General features: G+C 38.0%; 1 protein-coding gene across 1 annotated transcript in view; it reads right to left on the bottom strand.

Moving 5' to 3' along the window:
- Cog5 (component of oligomeric golgi complex 5) overlaps positions 1-25152 on the bottom strand; it is a 303527-nt gene that overhangs the window by 106765 nt on the left and 171610 nt on the right. Inside the window, exons 9-10 of the mRNA XM_051144712.1 lie at positions 14758-14870; positions 14370-14447 (exon numbers count right to left, since the gene is read on the bottom strand). Of these exons, the coding sequence (XP_051000669.1) occupies positions 14370-14447; positions 14758-14870 (191 nt within the window). The remainder of the gene's footprint in view (positions 1-14369; positions 14448-14757; positions 14871-25152) is intronic.

Here is a 25152-nt window from a genome sequence, read left to right as displayed (position 1 = left end):
CAAAGGCAACATTTGGGTTTTTCCCCAAATAAGCGTTTTAATCTTTTATTGTTTCATATCTCACTTTTCAGAAGCAAAAATGGATACACTTCGTAAGGCTGCTGTTAAATAAGTCAATTTAGAATTCTAAATGTCAATCAGGATGTAAATTTAAAAAATTAAAACTATAGAACAAGCAGGTAATTTATATTACTAATCCCACTACATGGGAATAGCTCTGAGACAGGTTGAGATGAATGTCTATGCATAGTCAACCCTCTTATTGGTTACAGAAAACATGTGACTGAGGACTAGATGCCATTCTTATGGCATGAATGAAGATTTACAGATGTCCTTCTTCTGCTCATGCAAAGTGCAGAGAGCTAGCCTTAACCGCTAGGTACACCTTGCACACTTCATACACGTATAATTTTAGAATAGTATAATGCTTGTGAGAAAGTTTATATTTTCAGAACAAAAGAAGCAGACTTTGAAGCTGGATCAGACCTGAAAGGGTTCATTTCTCTTAGCATGCTGAATGCTGACATCTTACATCCTTCATGCTCCAGCATTAAGTGCTTCAGTTGCTGTTCTCCATCAGAACAGGACAACTCCCAAGACAGCTTCTGTTCCCAGTTGGTCCAGCATTTTAGACTATCACACACAGGACTTTTATTAAGACCAATATTTCTCAACATTTAGAAACTGGACCACAAATGCTATTTCCTACCTTGTTTAACCACTTCTCCAATTTTATTTTGGGCCCCTACAAAGGTGTTATTTGTCCCAAATCAGCCAGAAGAAACCCTAAGAGAATGACACCCCAGTTTCCTTAAGGGGAGTGGATCGGTTTTTTGGTTGCTTTCTTAGGCTTTAGATATTTATTTTCATTGGGAGTTGGTTATAAGTTACTATTGGTCATATCTAGAAAGAAAACAAGATTGGACTCAGGGATCTCTTTCTTTTCCTTGGACAAAAAATAGATTACTGAGTCAATGCTTCAAAGGCCTTAACTGTGGTCACAAGATTTTTTTTTTTAATTCATTAGTATAGGAATTTATATATTGATGCAAAATAAGTTTAATTTTGATACACTGATATAGAATTCAAATTTAAGACTATTCTTCACACACATTATATATATTTCTACTCCAATATGAAATATTGTACTCATGCCACTCACGGAGAACACAAGGCTTACCTCCAATTCTTTGAAAACCCTACTAAAGGCTGTATAGAACAAGTAAGTTAGACAAGCTAATTGTCAACGGATCAAATCGTGGTCGTTTCAACTACTAATCTATTTGTATCACAAGAATATACATCCAAGATGTAACAGATAGGTATGATTCTATAGACAGATAAGGTAAACTACTTAGATAAGGTCTTCAAAAACCTGAGAGTCCTTAAGAATATGGTGTTTAAAGATGTTTATATTGTTTTAATGATTCTTTAACAGTAAGACAGTTTGACTCCTGGCAACATCTAGCCTATCTCAGGGATGATGATGAGCATCAGTGAACCTCCTTATGGAGATGGCTTCAAATGTGTCAAACCAGCCACTGGACAAAATGCCCTTGTTTTGACCACAAACAGAATTCTGCCTAAAATTTGGCAAGCTTGGATGCAGGCAGAGTGGACAGCTGAACTCTGCCAAGATAGGTAAAGCAAATCCTCAACAGTTCTGTCTCACAAATATGTTGGTCAGATATACTGGGCCAGAAGGCCAAACATGATGCTCCAAAGTTTTAGAGAGTTATGGGTGACTCTCTAGGTAGCAAACTGTCTATTATTTTTGGGTTTGTTTATTTTTTTTTAATATGGAAGCTGCTAACCTGCACTTCCTGTTTACTCAGGTGATTGATTTTGCTCCTTCTCAAGTCTGATGTGGTTGAAGACCAGATAGTTTAGTTTCACAATTAAACTTGGTTGTCTTTAGGAATAAAAGTGTTAGGTCCTGCTGCAGGGCATGGCTGGCACCACCTGCCCTCTACCTAGGGGCGGGGCTTCCCCTCTCCCAGAGATTCACTATATAAACCAGACATTTTGGTTCAAGGGCCTCCTTTTTTCCCACACCTCCCTCCCTCCCTCCTTCCCTTCTCTCCCTTCCCCCACCCCAGCACACACTTCCCCTTCCCTTACTCCTCCCTCCAGTGCTGCTTCTAATAAACCTCCATTTATATATTGTAGCTTCATCACCAATTAGCTCATTCTGTTTATTTAATCAATCAAAAAATATAGACACTCTTCCAGGAAAAACAAACAAACAAACAAACAAACCAAGGCCTACTAAGGTGCTTGTTGAATGTGGAGGAAATACAGAATGGGTAATGGAGGAAAGTAACTAGAAATACTACCAAGGCCATGCGACCATTTCCAGAAACAAGGATGTAAGTGACATCTAAGTATTTCTGTCCTATTTTGTTTTAAGAATGTCTTTATGCATATATACACATATATTAAGGAGATATTATATGTTTTCTTTATTCCATTTCTTTATCATACACTGTAACATTGATTGAGATAGTATCACTGGTTATCATATTTAAATTATGAGACATTAAAAGACCAAGCATTCTTTAAGAAGCATGAACACCTATTCTAAAATAAATAATGCATTTGTGGCTATACATAAGGCAGTTCTTTCATGCAGGGCAGAACTATGACCTGGTTATTGTTTTCATTTGGAAATTAAGTATGACATAAGGAGATGTAATGAGGTATCAGGTTGACAACATGTAGACTTGTGATAGCTAATATTGGTTGTCAATTTGACTGCATTTGTAATTAACCAAAACCCAAGCAGCTAGGTACTCCTATTAAGAGATTTTCTTGACCGAATCATTTGAGGTGTGAAGACCCAGCCTAATCTGGGCCCCATCTGCTGGTGGCAGCCCACATAAAAGGACAGAGAGAAGAAGGAAGCTTTTGTTTTTTTCCAGTTCACCCTCACTCTTGCTGGTAAGTTCATCTATCCTGTTGCTAAGGCGTTCCTTTGCTGCTGTGAGAACCTACTTCTTGTAAACTGAAGACCAGCAGCTCTCTGGGATTTCCCCAGAATTCCACCGATAGATTTGTACTGTTGAGACATCCAGTCCTGTGAAGTGAAAACTACTGGGTTCTATGCCTTTCCATCAAGAAAAAGCTATTTAAAAATACCTAGACCACAGTCTATAAGCCACTTTAATATATTTTCTTTTAATGTAAATATAAATAATTTATATATCTATATATATTCATCTAATCAGTTCTGTTCCTTTAGAGAATCCTGACTAACACACCAGGTTTGGGAGGGTTTTGTTTTCAGATGTAAACACTGAGAAAGGGAGGGAAAGGAAAAGCTAGTGTTGGAAGAGACTGAAGAGAGGTGAGTGCCTGTCAGAACACACACAGGGAAGCCTGGAGAGAAAATATTAGCTGCAATGTCCTTCTACTCTCAGGACAAAGGTATAAAGTACAGATGACCAGGGACGCCAATTTTTAGACTTTGACAAACAATTTCTAAGGCAAGAGAACTGACTGAGAAAAGGTCAGATGGAGGCAGAGGATCTAGGCTAAGATCAAAAGAAAAGAGGATGCCAGTGACTCAGGGGAACTTCGGTGCCAGAGATCTCTGCTGAGAGATCCCGTGGTGAACGAAGAGGCCTGCGGGCCTGATCAAAGATGCCAAGTAGACATGAATTGTAAATTAGTTTTTAACTGTCTTCTGAATTCTAAGCAGAGAAATCTTGGCTTTGCAAAAACAAAATGAAGAAAAGAACTTAATTCTCTTTGCTGAAACACAACTTTTAAGGGTTCCATCACATCTGACATGAAATGTGACTAGGAATGAGCAATGTTTTAGGTGTCTAGGTAGCTAGATGACAAATAAACAATAAATAATACATAAATGAGCAAGAAAATGAATAAATATGCAAATAAATAAATAAATACTTCTCCCCAGTTAAGTCCTGTCTTTTGCCATTCTGCTATCCAGACACTGAAATATTGCTGCGTCCTAGTTAGCACTCCATGTCAGATGAGACTTAAGCCAGGAATTTTGTAGTCCCACTCACATGCAGACATATGTATAGGTGTCAACACATAAGCACAGCACACATATACACACAATTATGTGTCACACAGAGAAAATAATAGAGTAAAAAGACAGTCAGTACAGTGGAAGAAAGTATTTGTTAACCAAGAATCACATTAGCTGTTGGCATTCTGAATACCTAGTTACAGGGTCCTGATATTTCATCTTTAATGCTTTCTGTTAGATATCCACCCAATCAACTCTCAAATTCATATTTTCTATCAAGACAGTCACTGACACTGCTAAACTCTCTTGCTGTAATTAATATCTTAATATTTTTTCAACATAAACTTCTGAGTAGGACTGGATTATAATTTTCCTTATCATCTTTGTCTGTGCTTAGTATTAGGGGTATAATAGATGGGTTGGGTGGGTGGGGAGTATTCCTCTTTAGGAAAATAAAGTGATCTCTTCTTTGAAGTCTTCATAAAATACACTTAAAGAAGTATCTGGGTGACTGTTTTCTTGATGATAAGAATTTAAAGAACAGATTTAGTTTTTCTAAAGGCTATAGGAGTATGCGTCGTGCTTTCTAATTCTAAGTAGACATGTGAAAGGTTGTCTTTATCTAGAAATTTCTAGATAGATTGCATCTTAAAATTAGTTCTTCATACTATACTCCTATTTTTATAATATTTAATTTTGATGAAATTTTAAATTTAAAGATAATATACCAAAATTTAAAAACCTATTTACTATTTGTTTGCTCAAATCAATTATTATTTATACTCGGCCAAATTTACTTTATCATCTTCATTCTTTTTCTCTGTGAACTATTAGAGCAAGTAAAAAGCACAATGGCTCTGAAGAAATAAATGGATCTCTGAGGAATAAAGATATTCCTTTATTCTTTATATAAAAACAGAGTATAACTATTAAAATTAGTAAGGTTCAATTCCCTGAGAATGGGAGTAGAAATATATAGAAAGTGGAACTGAGTTCTATATATTGTGTGGTGGTCTGAATAAAAGCAGCCCACATAGGCTCACATATTTGAATGCTTGGTCACAAGGGAGTGGCACCATGTGAAATGATTAGGAGGTGTGGCCTTGTTAGAAGAAGTGGGCCCCGAGAGGTGGATATCAAAGTTTCAAAAGCGCATGCTAAAGCCAGGGCCTATCTCTTCTTTGTGCCTGCAGATCTGGTTGTAGAAATGTTAGCTACTTCTCCAGCACCATGTCTACCTGTGTGCCACCATGGCTTTCACCATGATGAGAATGGACTAAAGCCCTAAAACTGTTAAGCCAGCCCAATTACATGCTTTCTTCTATAAGAGTTGGCTGGGTCATGGTATTTCTTCACAGCACTAAGATATTACACGTGCTCTGTGTTTTGTATTCTGAAGTAATACAAAACTAACTTATTTGTTTATATATTTCTTTTTGGTGTTTCGAGACAGGGTTTCTCTGTGTAGCCTTGGCTATCCTAGACTCACTTTGTAGACTAGGCTGGCCTCAAACTCACAGCGATTTATCTGCCTGCCTCTGCCTCCCGAGTGCTGGGATTAAAGGCGTGCACCACCATGCCCGGCCAAAACTAACTTATTAGCTCTCTTAGGTTCCTGAATATTCCATTGGATTTGTGTGTGTTTGAATCTCAGTAAAGAACCATATATATATATACATCCGTGTGTGTAGAGGTGAACATGTCACCTATAATATAGTTTAATTTCTTTCTTTCCCAACAGGAAGACTTTTGTTATTTTTCTTATCTCCTGCAATAGAACAACAATGTAAAATGCAGTGGCAATAGCAAAAAATAAATCCTTGTGTTCTACGATATTTTAGGGAAGAAATATTTGTTTTTACCTATTTGGTTTTCTTTGTTTGTGTTTTGGTTTGGTTTGGTTTGTGGGTTTTTTTGTTTGTTTGTTTGTTTGTTTGTTTGAGACAGGGTTTCTCTGTGCAATAGCCCTGGCTATCCTGGACTCACTCTGTAGACTAGGCTGACCTGGATCTCACAGAGATCCCCCTGCCTCTGCCTCCAAGTGCTGGGATTACAGGCGTGCGCCACTGTGCCTGGCTACCTATTCATTTTTCATCAGAACTTTTTACCAACGGGAGAAATCACTGTTCTATGCTTAGTGCAGAAAGAACTTAGGTGAGGGATGGATTCAGGGTTCTGTCTGTGCTTCTCTTGAATGAGCTGGATGGCAGCAGAGGCTCTGTTGCTGTGTTAAATGTCCCCTGGCGTTCTCTTTCCAACAAGGCCTACATTAAAATCGCACTTGGATTACCCAGTTTTACATTTTTCTTTCATATGTACTATACTTATCTTTCATGTAAAATGCTGAATGATGTAATTTACAACACTCACAAGAAGTTTGGATACCATGTTGTTTAAACTACCAGTTGACCTTGAGTTCAACTGTTTGGTTACTCATCGTTCATGTATTCCCCCCGCTCATTACTGTGTGTGTTCATGTGTGCATGAGGCTGTGTGCGCCATGACGCATGTGGAGGGGAAAGCACACCTTCATAGTGGGGCAGTCTCTCCTTTTACCTTGGCTGAGTGCTCGGGGTCAGACTCAGGCTGAAGATTTGCACAGCCATCACCTTTATCTTCTGAGTCACCCTGCCAGCCCTCAATGACTTTTATTTCCAAATGCTCTATTTGTATACTTTAAAAAATAATTTGATAATGTTATTTTTCAATTATTTGAGTTTATCAATTCTAATACACCAAATCTGAAGTGTGACCAGAGACATTTTCAAAGTCTAAGGGTTTCCCTTTTTTTTTTTTTTTTGGTGTTGTTGTTGTTGCTGTTGTCGTTGTTGAATCTTAATAAAAACTTTCAGTTTAGAGGTGTGGGCATTTTTTACTGTGAACTGATATTCCCCAGGACTGTAATACATGCAGCAGTCTGCTGACTAAAGCTTTGAATGCGTTCTTCTACCAAGGGCTTGCAGCTTCCATCAAGGGCTGATGGGAATAGAAGGGCTGCTGGCATCAGAGGACCTTGTTTGCTCCTGGGGCACAGGTATCAGCTTAATGCAAGGTTTCTCTGTTGCTCATCTGTTTGTGCGGCACTGATAAGGTCCTTAAGAATATTTCATCTCTAGACTAGTAGAAGTAAAATCATCTAACCTGTACAGATATTTACCAAGAGAATTTGATTATCTGTCTAACTGTTCAATATATTAAGATGTCACGGACAGTTGGGTTGAATATTTTACTTATAACATTAAGATTCTGAATTTGGGTGCCCTTAAACTTTTCTAATTAGAATCTCCGATGCTATTATTGAATCATATGCTATGTCTAAAAGGGCAAAAGAAAACACATTTTTGGCATAGTTAAAATTCTCATTAGTACTATAGCAGCTTAAAATGCTCACATTCCAAATTTAGTTTAATGCATCCTACACACATGATTACAAGACTGTTTGAAGATAAAAATTGCTGGCTTAGAAAATGAAAGTATCATATCTACACCCCCACACAGCTAAACTGGCTTAGTTCTGTCCATGAAAATCTGTAGCCTGTTTTTCACTCTATGCTTCCTAAATAAAATAAAAAAATTCTACAGCCTGTTTTTCACTCTGTGGTTCCTATCTAATGCGTGGATAACTCGCTGACGCGCTTTGCAGTCAAGTGTTATTACAGAGCAGTGAGGATGCTATGGTAACACTAGAACTCTTGCCTGGTCAAAAAATACCAAAATTGGACATCTGTTTTGTTTTCTTTAGCTCTTTTTGTCTTAATTTTAGATTTATTTTATGGGTTATGAGTGTTTGCCTGCATGTATGTCTGTGCATCGTTGTGTGTGCCTGGTGCTCAGGGAGTCCAGAAGAGGGTGTCAGATCCCTTCACAGTGGAGTTACAGGCAACTGTGAGCTGCCCGGTGAGTGAGGAAACTCAGCCTGGGTCCTCTTGAAGACCCCTAAGCTTGAACATCTAATGTCTAGCAAGCAGCCTCCAGTTTTTACTTGTAAAGAAACTATTGATTCATTTACAAAAGGTATAGAAAATACACTACAGAAAGAGAAAAATTCAAAATTAAAACAAAAATGTGAATTGATAAGTGTGAATGTATTTTTTCAAATGACGATACCAACCGAGAGAAGTTAATTTTACAGGGCATTTATGAAATTAGCAGAATTAGCCACTTAAGTTGAAGAAGAGCTTTGAAATAGTTCCACATTTCTACTAAAATATCCACAGGTTTCACTACATTAGATATAGATAGTCCAGGACTATTTTATATGCAACCCAAGTTGTTGCTTAACACATCTGTGTTCTTGACAACAGGATGGGCACCTACTAAACAACCTCCCAAGTAATAAAGCATTACCTCTTAAGAACATTCTTGCTATTAGACTACAAATGTTGAGACCCAGAATCAAGAATCTTAGCAAGTACCAAGGCAGATATTAAGTTTCAAAACAAAGGTTTTAAAGTAAACACTATTGCATATGTTTGTCTGGTAAAAGATGATAAATGAATTATTTGAAATGATTTCTAAGTCTCATAAGACTTGAAAGCAAAAAGAAAAAACCCTACACAATATAAGTCTGATTATTTTTATAGCTATAAAGTTACCATATTTTGGAATACAACATTATTGAAATAAGATATACAATCTTGACACTTTCATAAGTGTCTTGCATATTATCTTATTTAAGAAAGTATGATTAATGATGCAAACTTCTGATACTCTTCATGAGTTAATACCCAAAAGACTGTCTTATTACAACTGTTAAACAGTATTGACTTTCTCATTTGTCAGTGTTCCTTATTACTTAGCTTTTGTTTAGCTGATGAGCCTTAAACATGCATCTAAGATTTTAAAAGACTGAAATAATAGTCACCATATCATGATATTGAGTCGCATTATTGTTCCTGCCTTATCATTGTTGAGCCTGGCACATAAACTATCAGAATCAATTCTATATTATACTTAGTTTTTCCACTCAGAGCATCTCATTTCAATGGCAAGATAGCCATTGCCATTTGATACTTAAGGCTCTGAAAGACTACACAGCCCATAGTCAGCTTAGACAGAGCTTATGCTGTGATGCCAAGGACTGAGCTACTAATCAAAATACTAGTCTTCCTTTGGCAATCTTTGAAAAGGTATTAAGAAAGCAGACCTTAATAATTAAGCTTTCCAACTGCTAAGAAGCTCAATGATTATGAAAATGTTAAGCATAAAATAGAGAATTTTAGGAAAAGGAAACAAGTAAGACTAACTTGTATGGTACTATAATGAAGTACATGAACATAAGGGAATATACATTTACATAATGAATTAAGCATTGTAAGTTGGTGCAGTATATGTGCCACACAACTATGCATCAGTTTATTATTAAAGTCATAGTTAATATAGGAATTTGCTTTTACTCTTACCATTTCATAGTTGCCTGGGTTTTGCATAATGGATAATATTCACTTTTTCTACTTAATATCTTATAACTCAAAGTTGCTCTAAAATCATAACCACTTGAAAATGAAATTTAGAAATTCAGGTATCAATATTTAAAAATTGAACAGTAACAATACAATCAATATAAACAAGATAATAATTATGAAAATTATTTGTCAAAAGAAATCATGAAACATTTTGAAAGATGAAAGAAGCTGTCAAAAAACTACCAAACGCAAAAATTTCATCATAGAGATAGTGAATTACAAAAGCACTGGAACCACTTGGTTCTAAACAAGACAATCTGGAAAAGCAAGCCTCAGTTTCCCACTGATAGCCACTATTCCTACAGTGCTAGTCAGATGGCACAGCAGAAACAAAGGGAAGCATCATTTACTCGACCCTTCATTGAATTTCTGATACAGGTTGTTTATAAAAATCATAAGTATATAAAACAACATTTAAATCCTATTTGATTCTAATATAAAAAGAAAAATGGCCAGTACTAACAATCTCTTTAAAACAAAAGCCTTTGTTGTAAGAAGCATTTCACTAGAATTATTTATATTGTTCTCTTTTATTTTGAAAATATACTTTCACAGATTTAAAAGGCTGGACCAGGAGCTAGAGCGATGGCCCAATGTGTACAAGGACACTGGCTGGAGAAGCATAAGGGCCTGAGGCCATGAGCCCAACACTCAGGACGGAGAGTGGCATCCACAGCCTCCAGCAGTGGGGTGGGCCAAGGAGCCACCACCAGCCTGACTCCAGGCTCAATCAGAGAGTCCGCGTCAAAGCAATAAAGTAGAGAGTTAGGGTAGGAGACCTGACAGCCTCTCTGGCCTCTGCATGTGCATGCACCTGCATAGACACACATGCATATATCACATCCATGTATATAAATGCACACTCAACATGTACACTCATGCAGAGACAAACACAAAAAGATGAACTTTTAAATTAGGAAGGCATTATTCTAGACATAACCTAACTTTTATAAATTCACATACTAAATTTTCTCTACATCTTTGGTATAAGTCCTTCTTCAAAAACTTAAAAATGCAGCCAGGCAGTGGCGGTGCACGCCTTTAGTCCCAGCACTGCAGAAGCAGAGGCAGGAGGATCTCTGAGCTCTGAAATCCAAGGGAGGCCTGATCTAGACTGAGTTCATGGACAACTACGGCTACACAGAGAAACCCTGTCTCAAACAAACAAACAAAACAAAAAACAGCCCCAAAATTTAAAAATGCAAAAAGTACATGAAAAAGATTTAATTTGCCAAAGTGTACAAAAGATAATTATTTAGGCCTCCAAATCATTCTAAGAACCCTGAGCTTTTACAAAGGTTCTTCTGCCCCCTCTTAACTACAAAAACAATGCCCTTAATAGGTAGATGTGTAATTATTTTACTGCTTTGTCTATGTTTTGAGAAGAAGTCATGCTATGTAGAATCATGTTGGTTTCAAGTTTCTGGGTGAATCAATCCTCCCATCCCAGCATCCTGCGTAGCTGGAACTAAGTGCAGGCAGACACCACTGTATACAGCTGGAAATACATGCTTAAAGCACATAGATGTGCTTCAAGGAAAAGGTATTTTTAAAAACCTACATTAAGTATAGGGAAACATAGATGCTGTCTTTTCAACAAATGGTGCATAGTCTGCACTTTAGATTTTATTTTATTTTACTTTTCTATCTTGCTCTGGAATTCCCACTATGTAGGGCAACCGTGATCTTGGATAGTTCACAGCAGGCCTTTCCTAAAATAAGTTTTAGCTGAACCCTGAAGAGAATACACTTTTTTCATAAACACTATCTCCAAAGCACAAACATCAGCTGGCAATTTGCACTAAACTCTATCTATAGATATAGATATCTTATCTTTGAGAAAATAATCCTTATAGCCCTATTCAAATAGAATAAGAAAGTATGAATATAAATAAAGTAAGACCATATTTTAAAGCATATTAAAGTGAGTGTTTAATACTTAATGACAAAAATCATTAAAAATCTGGCCTGTACATACTAGTAGTGTTCATTTACTACAATAATTTGCTGCTGATAAAAATGATTTCCTTTTATGTTTAAGTTTTCTGTCATGGACATGAGGACAAGCCATAGAGGCTGTGCTTGACAAAGTTACAAAGGCCTCTACCTATCCATTACGGCCTCTAGACATCTAGAACAGCTGTTGAGGCTGATCAACACTGCCTTTAAATATTATGCATGGTCCAGGTATAATTTTGTCTCAAGAATAATATGAAATTATCTTTTTCTCCTAAAACTGTCTTTCTATTTTTCACTTTGACTATGAGCCCCAATGAAATTTATACTGGAAAACTTTTTCCACAAAGAATGTTGCAGGAAGGCATCTGGCCAAAGGCTTGAGAGAATGAGACAGTCTTAGCTCTGACTGTGAGCAGTCATGCAGAAATTGCTTGAAAAGAGAGTTAGGACCCTGACATAACATTACCTGGTTAGATATTGTTAGCTGTAGAAAAGTAAAACTTGTTTCTTTAGAATCTGTTTTTGAAAGCAATAAAATGTGGGCTTAGAATATCATGCTTTACAGATATTTTAAAATAAAGGGCCCCTTGTTAGTTAGCCTAGACTTGGATGCATACCTGTTGGTTGGGAACCGGAAGTAAGTCAGTCAAGTTTTTTCTGTGTTAAAAACATTTAGTTTCAAGCTATGTTGCTATGACAATCATGTAAATACAATGGCTTTGGCCCAGGGAAATTTATGATTAAACTTTCCTGAGTATTGTTTAAGAAATAACAATCAGGTCATGCTGACCATTACTTGGATATTGATTTTTTTTGGGGGGGGAGGTATAATCCCTTATTGTAGGTTACACAGAACTGTTTGTATCTGTTAGATTGTTTTCTTGCTCTGTTGATTTTTAAAGGCTCTATTGATTGTAAAATATGAGAAAAGCATGATGTAATTTCACTTTACTTAAAGTGAAAGCAGAAGAAAAATAAAATTCTCCTGTGCTGGAAGACCTTTCGGTTTGCACCACCATTTATGGCTTGGCCAGTATTTCTTTTCTCTTCTGTTCCTCAACCTCTTCTTAACAACTAGTTCCTCAAAGCTAATTGTTCAATCAACAGTTGGTTTCCCTTAACCAGGCGTTCCTCACCTGCTCAATTCTCCCTACCTTGGACCACCAAGACTCACTCTTCTCTTTCTGAACCTGCAGCTGGTCTGCAGGAGTTTTCCTAAATGTAGTACAATTACAAACACAAACTTCTTAAATTGGACTATTTAAAAAGTTTTTAGCCTCTTAAAATAATCACGTGAGGGCACTGGAGTGATTGCTTAGTGATTAAGAGTACTGGCTCTTCTTCAAGAGGACGCAGGTTCAGTTACCCACACCCACATGGCAGCTTGGAACTGTCTGATGCTGTCTTCTGGCCTCTGCATACAGGCAAATCCATACATATAAAACATTTTTTACAATCATTTGAGCTGTTTTACTTTAATTATCCTTGTGTTGCATACAGACTATTCAAATACAAAAAGGAAATTTAAAATTTAGGGTATCAGACAGGAAATTTGCTAGGCTACTTCTCATAAAAATGAGTTAAATTAATGTGAACAAAAAGACAGCTCAGACCACAGCAAATGGCCACACTGCATATAAATGTGAAGGTCTAATACTTTTACCTCGTATCCTAGTAAATGTACCAAAAAAAAAAAAAAACAAAACAAAACAAAAAAAACCCAAACCCTATTGAGTCTGCAAATTGACAAAGTTGCATTTTCCACAAGTAAAAGCAAGCAGGGTAAAGTCAGAGGCAGGTACCACTCTTTAGTGCAATGTGGAAAAGCACTATCATGTGTAAGTGTAAGCAACCATAAAAAGAGTCTTGTATGGTTGGGTCATGGAGTCTAGAAACTTGGATCCTGAAAGGAAAAGTATGACTCTTTAGCTATTAAGTGTTCCTTTAGATAAACTATGCAATGCTGGTTTTTTTTTTTTTTTTAAACTTTTAAAGAGCCCCCACTTAGTGTTCGTAAGTCCTAGAATTTTGATATAACTTAGGCAGCTATTGACACTTGACCAATAAAAAGCCCTGGACCAGCAGCCTCAAGTAGGGCTTTGCTGGAGATAGTAATTGATGACTCACACCAGGTGCTTTTACTGACTTTGTTTCATCTGACTGTAATATATCCTTGGCACCAGTAGAACCACAAGCTGGGTCCTGGGACTCTTTAATTCAATCAACCAAATGACAGCAATCTTGGAGGTGCTTAACACAGTATATAAAATAGTATAATGTTTGAAGTTACAAATAAAAATACCTATGCCCTGATAATGGAAACATACTATTTTTTTCTTTAATGCATTCAGGGTTAGGCTTTAACAATATGTCAAATTATAATTCATTACTCTATTAACAATTATAAAAGCACTTCAAAACTAATGACTAAAATGAGAATCAGAGATTCCTAGACTTGGAAGACGTTCCAATGGCCCACGAAGCTGGAAGACTAGCAGAGGACCAAAGGGAGATTCCATACCATGAGAAGTGAACACAGCACAGAGAGTCATGGGACAAGGTAACAATGAATGGGTTCTGGAGCCTTAGGTGGATGTTATGATGACTATTGTTTAAATTTATTATATACTGAAATATTTCAGATTATTTTCTAGCAGAAATTTTGAAAAAGTTACAAGCCATCACTTCCACTGCAGAAATAGGAAATGTGTAGTGCACTTCAGAAATTAGACCACACAACGCTAACATTAACCTTGCAAGGGAAATTTATAGTAGTCAATATATTGTTTTTGATATGCAGTTACCATGTAAGGTAATGAGCAAAATAATGCTCACCTGCATCTTCCTACTTTCTGCAAAAGATTAAAACAAAACCAAAAAAAAAAAAAAAAAAAAAAAAAAAAAAAAAAAAAAAAAAGCCCAAACACCTCTTTATTTAAACATACCTTAACTATTTCATCAATGAAACAAATGTGAGAAACAGGATCCCTCTTCTTGGTTAATACTTTTTGCAGATGCTGTACCTAAAGGCAGGGAAGGAGAGAGAGGGAAAGTATATTTAATTGGGTATTCCAGAGTGAAACCAATGTAATGCTTAGGAATTGGAAAAAGCGAGGTGTATTTTACAAATTCCTCAAAAACAGCACTACTGCTAGCACATGGGACAGGAGGATAAGGGAAGGACAGCTGAGCATGTTTCCACCTATGCACACACTACAGTCAGACAGCACAGGTATTTGGAGTGCTCAGAGATGATAAAGATCCTACCCCCAAAGACAGAGCATCACCAGGAGTTACTGCTCTGTAAAGCTCTTTCTGTCTTTTGACATTTACCTGGCCACAAGCAGCACAGATGTGATCCATAAGTTTCTCCATATTTGTCCAGAGGGAAGCACGAAAAGCCGCTGTGTTTCCTGGAGTTGGCATAGTGGCTCGCCCAGGACCTCCTGGTTAAGAGTAACAGAAAAGTGGGGGAAATGAAGTTCCCAAATATAACAAAATGTGTATCATTCTGATAGCACAGAGAAAACAAAACCAACAAGTCCTTTCTCTCACAAATACCTTCTTATGTACAACTTAGAAACAACATTTGTGTGTAGTAAGACAAGTAGACATCACACAAGCACATGCATGGGGCTATGAAAACAAAATAAAATTAATGAAAATAGTTTCCTTAAAATGGAAAAAAAGTGAAGAAACATGAAATATTTTACGCATTCAATATTATTTTTACAAGAATGACAAAGACAAGCCCCAAAACTGAATTCAAGTTAACACAAAAATCAATAAAATTATCTATGTATCAAATTAACAATACAACTATGGTCAAAACAATTCAAATAATTTTAAGTCACAGAACACTTGGTTTGGTAATATACATGCTATGGGCGACAAGAACTGCAAGGAAATTATGAACATAACAAGTTTGCTGTTTCTGTAGTTTGACTCTAACAGCTCTGCAGCTGGTTTAGGTATATCTTTAAAAGCAGCAACAAAGGTTCTAATTACAAACAGTAAAGGTGAACAGTGCAATAGAAATGAAGAGCATTTCCCTTGTTTATTAGAAGAGCAGAGTGATAACGACACCTCAATAACACCAAGCATATCTTCCATCCAAGTTTTTATTTCTATAGCCATTATTCCTAAAGGCAACCACTACAACCAGAGCTCATGGAAAAAAAAAAAAAAAGAGAGAGAGATTTCACAAGTAGAATATTAAAATGCAATGCAAAATCACTATCTATTGTACCAAATGATTGAACAAATCTATGAACTTGACTGGAGGGGGCTGCTATGACACTACAAGCCTGCAGCTTACAGATGCAAGTGGCTCTAAAAGACTCTGGCAGTCTGCAGCAATCAGGCTCTCCTGCTCTCTGGGTTGGGAATTAAGAAGCCATGGTGAGCTGTGTTTTCCAGCTCCTGCTACTTAAAGATAAATGGCTTTGGTCCTAAAATCATGCAGTGTAGAATGTCCTACAACTCACTGAAAGAATACCCCACTTTGTTCTGGGGGATTCCTCTGAAGCTGGGTACCCTCCCACACTGTCAGGGCAACTCTCACCTACTCTTCTTGCTTTAAGCTTACTTCCCTAGTGTTCTTATAATGTTCCTAAGGGCTCTCCCACTTCAAATGTGATCCTAGCTCTCAAGGTCCTTGTTAGGTCTCAGGACAAACAGCTAAGTGAGGTGCCTATTAACACACCAAAGCAGACACTAGCCAGCTCCACCCAGCACTTCTCACCTGCCGCCTACCCTAAACAAGTCCCTCCCAGGGATTGGGCTGCCATTACCCTTGCCACTGCCAGATCCCTACATAACTCAGCCATTCTGGCTACACTGCTCTCTTGGCCTCTTGGCCTAGGCTACTTCTAATCAGTTGGTCTCTCCTCTCTTGCTCTCCCTCCCCATCTCTCTTATGGTCTGGTTTAGTGTGCCAGCCATGTTCAGCCTGGACTCTTCCCTCTGCCTGCTTTCTTCCATATATCTGTAATAAAAACATTCTCCATACTTTAGAAGTAACCATGTCCTCTTTTTATTTCATCTTTTTCATTCAGCCCTGAGGCTCCCATGCTTAATAAAACCCATCCCTAAAGGGCCATTGGTCTTAGCACCCCTTCTTTCTCACCACTCATTCTCCATTTCTTTGTTGTAACAGTTTCCTCAAAACAAGTTGGGAAAAATCAGACCATCCAAAATGATACTGATAACAACGGATTTTAAAACTGACCAAAAATAAGTCATGCATAAACAGAAAGAAGCAAGCATTTTAAAGGGATAAAAGAGCTGGCAAAGTGATTCACCATGTAAAGGAGCTTGTTGCCAAGCTTGGCAAACTGAGTTTAATTCCCAGGCCTCACACAGTGGAAGAAGAGGATCAACTCAAATAAGTTGTTCTCTGACCTCTATATATGTGCCATGGCATGCATGCACCTGCATTTATACACACAAATAAATACATCGATTGCAATTTTAAAAATCTGAAAGGGCGGAAGCTGCTTCCTCTTCCTCTTCTTCTTCTTCCTCCCGGTTTTTCGAGACAGGGTTTCTCTGTGAAACAGCCTTGGCTGTCTTAGACTCACTTTGTAGGCCATACTGGCCTTGAACATACAGAGATCCACCTGCCTATGTGTCCTGAGTGCTGGGATTAAAGGCATGAGCCACCATGCCCAGCTAAAAGCTGCTTCTGAGGTAATTCAGTTGTTGTTCAGAACACCAAAATCTTGGTCAGAATTCATAGTCAAGGCCAGGCTCAGGGGTTATAGAAGGAGATGGTACTGAGAAATGGACTAGAGGCTATGTGTGTCACATGCTATCAAACAATTTGTTCCTGCTCTCAGACATTGAGGAAATGCTGAACTTAAAGACAGAAGACCAATTATCTTGGAAATGCCAAGTTTTCAAGCTGTAGAACAATTGTGGCTGGCTATGTTGCATCTGACTGAAAGTGCAAATAGGGAGTGAAAAAAAAAATCATGTAAAAATTTATGAGTCTTAGGGAGGAATGGGAGGATACAATGGATGGGATAACCATTGAGATATAATATGAATAAATTAATAAAATTAAAAACAATTTATGAGTCTTGATAAAAATTGAACAAACTTTACATTTAAGCTTGAGGCAATGAAAGGTATGCTTGCTGAAAACATTAGAACCACCAAAAAGGAGTCAAGCAGTGTGTTACACAACAAGACGTTTTGAAGGTATCTCAAAAATTGGCCAGACCAAGTCTGTATGACTCAGCTTTGAGAAGAGAGGTCCTAGTTTACACAGACACACTACATTTCCCCAGGACTCTGATGGAACTCAGAGTCCACTGCAGCTGTGGTCCTGTTAGAGCAGGAAGTAGGCTTTCTGCATTGACCATTTGATGCTAACTTTGTACACAGAATGCATGAATCATAAACACTTCCACTTAGACTTCTACAGAAGACCTGGAAAGGCCAGTATACAGCCAGGTCAAAATGCCCATGGAGAGCCTCCAGAAATTTGCTACAGAAGTTATGAGAGTAGAGCCAAGGCTGTAATGGAGACCTTAGGAAGCTAGAGATGCCAGAATCTAGGCCATCTGTACAGGCTTGCAGCAAGCAACAAGCTGCTACTAGACAGAGGGAGGGCCTGTGGGCTGGGTGGGGCTCTGTAGATTGTTTTGTAGCAGTGCTTAAAGTCTGTCCTGCTGGATTCCAGTCTTGAGTTAGTTTCATCATTCCTTTTAAAGTAACAAACCAGCTAAATTATTAATCCCATTTCCTGCTTTACTCTGCAGTATAATATGTTGGGAACTTTACCTTTTTTTTTTCTTTTAAGCCTTTACTGAAGACCAGAAGTTAAGAGTTTGTCTTTGAGTCTCAGTAGAGACTTTCGAATTGGACTTGAAAACAGCACTGAACTGTTACAACTGTGAGTACACACAGACGAGACTGGGCATACCTTGCTGTGTGTGATGGGTATGACCCTTGGGGGCCAGAGATGGGACGTTATCATTTGATTGTCATGTCCTAAAAGTTTAAGGCCCCAGCTGGTAACACTACTGGGAATCAGTGGGAACATAACAAGGTAAGCCTACATTTTTAACAGTATGATAATATGGGACATCCCTTCATAAGATATATTTTACCCTTAGCTCTCTGCTCCTCTTTTCCCCTCCCATCTGCTTTCTGTCTGCCATGAGGTGAACGATCTTCTCCAACACATCCTACTACCATGATGCTTTGCAAAACCGAGTCAGTTAAGTATCGGAGAAGCTGAGTATCCAGTGACTCTGCCTAGCTTGAGCTACACAAACAACTTTCCCCACCTCACATCCCCAAAAAAGTCACTTATCAGCCTGTACTCCCACCTGCACTGAGCTGCATGTACACCATGCTACAAACAATGGAATGGGTCACATCTTCCTAGCAACTTCTAATTAGCTACCTGTCTGTGGCCAATCATGTTCTGGATTATCTAGAAACAATAAGCAATAAGATGATGCAGCCGGCTGGCTAAAGGTGTAGGAGTAGAGAGCGCGCCCCCGCCTGAGAGCGCAGGGGCGGGCAGCCACACTCACCTACTTTTGATTCTTCAGCCTTTTCTGTGACTGTCTCACAGGGACAAGCCTTCCCCAGCAAGTTTCCCTGGAGCCTGAATGAGCACTGGCTGAGGGAAAACTCTGCAACTATATTCTACAGTAGACAAGACCCTACACTACAATTATTGTTTTCTCAGACATTAGTCAGGTGAGAGAGTTACACAACACTGGAGTCTTGTCTGAATTTTGACTTAGGAAGTCTATATGGAGTCACACAACTCACACCTCCTTAGTGATATACAACTTGAGAACTAGGCTTTCTGTGAGAATAGTCTGGTCATGGGTGGTGGTGCTCTTTATTGATAGTAGGAGTTCATGGGAGAAGATGCTAACAATCTGTGAACTTCAGCAAAGTCTAAAGAAGCTGAGTAAAGTGAATCTCCAGGCCATTACTCTAAGTGTCCTAGTCTGCCTCTCTATTGATGTGATAAAACCATGACCAAAAGCAACTTGGAGAAGAAATGGAGGGAATCCAAGGCAGGAACTTAAGGAACAAACAGAAGAGAAGATCACAGAGGAATGCTGCTTACTGGCTTGCTCCCCATTGCTTGCTCAGCCTGAGTTCTTATATAACGCAAGACTATCTGCCAGGGATGGCACCACCCACAATGGGCTGCACTCTCCTACATCAATCACTAATGAATCAAGAAAACAGGCTAACCTGATAAGGCAATTTCTCAACCAAGATTACCTTGTTTTAGGTGACTCTAGGTGTGTCAAGCATTGAACAGCAAACTAACAGAGGCATTTCCCCAAATTACTTTCAAAGCACTGCTTAAATTTTTAAAGGTTTTTTATTGTGTATATACTGTTCATGAAAAATACACATATCGTGGTGTGCATGTGTAGAAGAGGAAAACTTTATGATCAGTTCCTTCCTTTGATTTTCACAAAGGCTCCAGAAATTTTATTCAGATCATCAGGCTTGCAGGACACGTACTTTACCCATTGAGACACTCACTGGCCTGATTTCACATCTTTTTCAAGTGCACTGAGTTCTATTTTATAGATGAAAGAAGCAAATCTAAGGTCATATGTATAGTGAGTAAAGGCACTAAAATAAAACACTGGTTTGTGCAAGAGAGGAAAGGAGTGCCTTCAAGCTTAATGGCAAATATGAGCCAAATGTGATTTTCATTATTAGTTATCTTGTTTGTATTTAAGAATTAAAATAAAATAGGCCTAAGGCTAAATGACTCCTGAAAACAAATCAATAGTAAGAATCTATATAAACTGTCTACTGACTTTTTGTTAGAGCAAGGATGGGACAAGGAAGAAGTACATTGTTTAACACAGCAGCATTATATAGAAGAAAAGTATAAAATAAATGACAATAAAGTAATAATTACAAAAGAATTGACCCACAATTGTGGGTAAGTATTAGGAATAAAGTGAGGAAAAAGGGGTGGGGAGAAGTTGAAAACAATAGACAAAAAAAAAAAAAAAATGACCTCAACAGTTTTACTGGGATGATACAAATGGCCCTAAATTTGAAGAAAGATATGCTTCCAAGATAATTAGAAACAAAGGGGCCGTGAGCTAACACAGAAACTGGAGGTAGAGGAGAGTAAAACAATGATAAACATAGCCAATAAAGGCCATTCCTACAGAAACAACGGAAGGATCACTGGCTCTGTAGTTTGAATCTGAAGCATGTCTCCCAAAGGGTTGGCCCCAGTGTAGCAGCGCTCTGAGCACATGAGTGGATCATGAAGAGCCTAATCTCATCAATGGGTCACTCACTCCACTGGCTGAGTGAACTTTCAGCATAGGCTATTGTCAAGTGGCAGAAATTATAGAAGGCAATGCCTTCTTGGATGAAGCAAGTCTCTGGGGTGTGGCTACAAAGGCTGTATTTTGTTCTTGGCTCCTTTCTCTCCCTGTTTCCACGCTCCCAAAAGATAAGCAAATCTGTCCCATCTTATGATGATCAACCTTACAATGGCCCAGAAACAACAGTCAAGTGATCATGCCCTGAACTTCTGGAACTTGCCCAACAAAAGCCTTTCCTCCTCTTAGCTGCTTTACTAGGGTATTTTTGTTGCAGCAGTGGAGAGCAGAACAATTATAGAAAACATCCTCCCTCATAAACACCATAAAGAGGACAGTAAAAACGATATCGAAATTCTAAAGAACAAAGTAAAACATAAGAAATAGGCAAGAAGAAATCATACAAAATGAAATAAAATATGGTATTAAAATAAATACAGAAAACTAAACATGGGAAACAAACCTCTGATAGATACACATACCAGGTATGCATAAAGTCCTAAAAAGAGCAAATGGAATACAAAAATGATAAAAACTAAAATCAAACTCACAAAAAGTTATTGACACACAGCATCCAAGTCCAACATAACAAGTTCCTAAACTTAGAGATAAGGAAAAGCTATTAGGGCATACACAGAAAACAGATTACCAGGCTACTGTGGTAGCACAGATGGTAACATGCTCACAAGCGTGAGGACCTGATTTACTTCCCTAGAACCTACTTCATTAAGGCATATACATTTATAATATTATACATATATACAATAGATTACCTATAGCAAGAAGAACTATGACACAATCAGCAATTATATAAATGTTACATTCTTAGTGTTTTAGCTATTTGTATTTGACAGCCTTGAAGAAGACATCTTTCCTATCTTGGTGCATCTAAATTTCTGAATTTAAATCAATTCCCGGAAAAGACGCTTTTAAAAAGTGGTTTCGTGAATTGAAAAAACAATGTCTGAACAGAGCAGCTACAAACACAATAGTAGTGGGCAGCTGGCAAGGGCCAGTCGTGTACAGCACTCTGAAGCTTATGTAGGTCCTGCTCCCAGACACACTGCTTGACTGCAGGATCACCCTGACCCCGAGCAACAAGATACTAGAGAGGCCATGCTCATGTCCACGGTCCATGCTGCAGCCAGAAGCCATGCTCATGTCAGTGCTGCTACTAGAAACCATGTGGAAGGCCATCATCCCTGCTGCTACCAGCTGCTTTGTGCAAGGAAGCTTCTTTTGTAGTGGCATCCATGACTAAAGACTTATAATTGAGAATGAGAGACACTGAAGGCAACCTCCCCCTATCCAGAAAATGAACAAACATAAAAGAAACAAACAAACAAATAAATAAATAAATAAGCAGTCCAGACAAGAGTCCTTGAAAACTATGACAAAGATGCTAAAGTGTAGCTCTTCACAGTTGATGGCTTCTTGGGGAGAGTGAAGGGACTGGCCACTGGGAGTTTGACCATGTTCAATGATATATGTGCAACACATTGGACAGATGAGCATCAAATCATTTTAAAATATAATGAAGAAAATACAAAAACCAGATTCAAAAATAATAAATACCTCAAAATATGCAAAAACAGACAAGGGTTGGCAAGATGGTTCAGTGAGTTAATGAACTTGCCACCAAGCTTGATGACCTGAGTTTGGTCCCCAGGTCCTACATGGTAGAAGGACAGAGCCAACCTGTTCCTTTAAATTGTCCTCTGACACCCACATATACTATAGTATGTGTGTGCCCACATACATACACAGACACAAAAGAAGTAGATGTAAAAATGGAAACAAAGCAGATGTTAATAATAACCATCAAGTTTAAGAAAGACAATGAGATAGTATTATTTCATTTTCTTAATATTGTTGCCTTTATGTATATGTATATATTCAAAACAATACATAGCACAGTCTGCCACATTCTAGGGCTTTAAGATATTATAAACAATGTAATGTTCTATAACTTACTTATATTCTGTTTCTGAAAATTATCTACATTGATTTTTTTTTTAAGCTTGACCAACTTTCCATTAGAAGACAGGTTATTTCCACTGCTACACAAAATAGTGCAATAAAAATCCTGAGGCCAGTGAGGTGGGCAGGTGGGTAAAGCATTTGCTACACAGGGCTGATGACCTGATTTCAACCCCCAGAACAAATATAAAAGTGGAAGGAGAGAAGAGCTCTATGAAGTTTTCCAGATTTCCACATGCTACCTACAGACATGTGCACTAACCCTTGGACATCATGCACTTACACAAAACAATAATATGTTTAAACTTACACACATGCAGTACAGCCCATTTCTCTAGGACACATCCTTACAGAGGAGTTAGGGCCATAAGGAACACATAATTTTAGCCTGTGAAGTCAAACTGGCAAGGTGGAGGGACCGAACCATCGCCCTGTCCTCTAGGTTTTTGCTCTCCTCTAATAGCTGTGTCTTAGACTTTGGATATCTAATTAGGAGAGGATAGTACTGCCCTTGGCTTGGATTTTCCTACTCACTAGTTGTCTTGGTTAGGGTGTATTGCTTTGACAAAGCACCATGATCAAAAGGCATGTTGGGGAAGGGTTTATTTGGCTTACACCTCCATATCACCGCTCATCACTGAAGGAAGTCAGGATAGGAGGCCCCGCCATTCCCCCATCAATCACTAATTAAGAAAATGCCTTACAAACTGGTATGGTGGAACACACCTGTAATCCCAGCACTCAGGGAGACAGAGGCAAGTAGATCTCTGTGAGTTCGAGGCCACCCTGATCTACAAAGTGAGTCCAGCCAAGGGTAGACAGAGAAACCCTGTCTCAAAACAAAACAAACATGCCTTACAACTGGGTCTTATGAAGGCATTTTCTCAAATGAGATTCCCTCCTTTCAGATAACTCTAGTTTGTGTTCAGATTGACATAAGACTAGCCAGCACAATAGTTCGTTCCCTAAGAAGATATTGAAACTCTTTCATATGTTTATTACATATGTGGCCCTGTAGCATCGGTAATCATAACTACATTAGCTATCCTATGAGCTTGCTTGCAAACTTGGGTTCTGTTGTTTTTTGTTTTTCCTGAGACACGATCTCACCATTTACCCCAGGTAGGCCTCAGCCTCATGAATGCCCACTCTAGAGATATCCATCACTATGCTATCTTGATGCTTTTCTGTCTTCTTTATAAATTCAAACTAACACTTTTAGAAGTTGTACTATGCGATCTTAAATCTGTAGAAAATTTACAATTAATGTAAAAATATATTTGTCCTAAGCCATGTGCAAAAAGACTATTGTTGTGATGCTGTACCATATTCAAATGCTTTAATGAGCATTAAAAACAACTCTATGTAACCTCAGTATAGATGAGAAAATTAACATGAATACCATTTAATATTAGAAATAAAAGTGATAGTTATTGTTTTCAAAGATGGTGATCTGGTGCTGAGAGGTTCTACATTACATCATGGTACCCACTTCTCAACACATGGTAATACGGCGGCTTTAAACCCTTATTCTTTCTATAAAAGAGGCTTACATTAAGATTGACAGCATGTGAATAGTTGCTTTCATTTTTTTCCCCTGTTCTTGACAACACAAGAGGGACTGAGATTAAATTACTCCTGGAACTTTAAACATTAGATCAAACTTGGTGAAAATAATTGCTAGCAAAGATTGAGAAGAAAATCTCCTTTGGCAATTTCTTTTCAACAAACTCCTTTGGTGATAATATAAATATGGACTTATTCAAAGGCCAAAGTGAACCTTTAAAAATTATTAGTGCAATGATCAAGGAGCTATGAACTCAGTTTGGCTTAAAGTCATGTATAAAAATAAAATTCTTTTGAATTACCTATCCAACAGAAGTGTCATTAATCTACATGGTCATTTTGTTTATTCCTTGGGAGTACTCTGTGATTGTTAAGAGTGCCTTCAATAAAAATATGGTGGAAATAGTAAGTTAGTACAGATAATAATGGAGGAAATTTTTCTGTAGACTGGCAAAATCAATTGGGAGAGTTAAAAAAAGGGAAGTCAAGATATATTTGTTTGATTTTTAAGCTAAAGTTAATAGGACAATTGTGTGATGAAAAAGAGAGTCAAAGAAGGGAAAACTGACAAGCAGTCAGAACGACACAACACAGAGAAGGTGTGGGACCCAAGGACAAGTGAGGACTCTTGCCTTCTAGACTAGTTAGAGAAGGAACACATGGTGAGAAACGGAAGGATGGAAGTGCAAGAAGGGGAGAGACACACATGCCATGTACACACAACAACACACATGTGTACATACAACACATTGAGCACACAGCAGCATGAATAAGAGTGTGTTGTGCATTGTGCAGGAGGGTCAGAGCACGAACGTAGGGCCATGCTCTCCTACAGTCACCT

Source organism: Acomys russatus, chromosome 1, assembly GCF_903995435.1.
Source record: "Acomys russatus chromosome 1, mAcoRus1.1, whole genome shotgun sequence".
NCBI lineage: Eukaryota > Metazoa > Chordata > Mammalia > Rodentia > Muridae > Acomys > Acomys russatus.
Note: the sequence above shows the minus strand (reverse complement) of the source record. Positions and strands in the feature narration are given on the sequence as shown.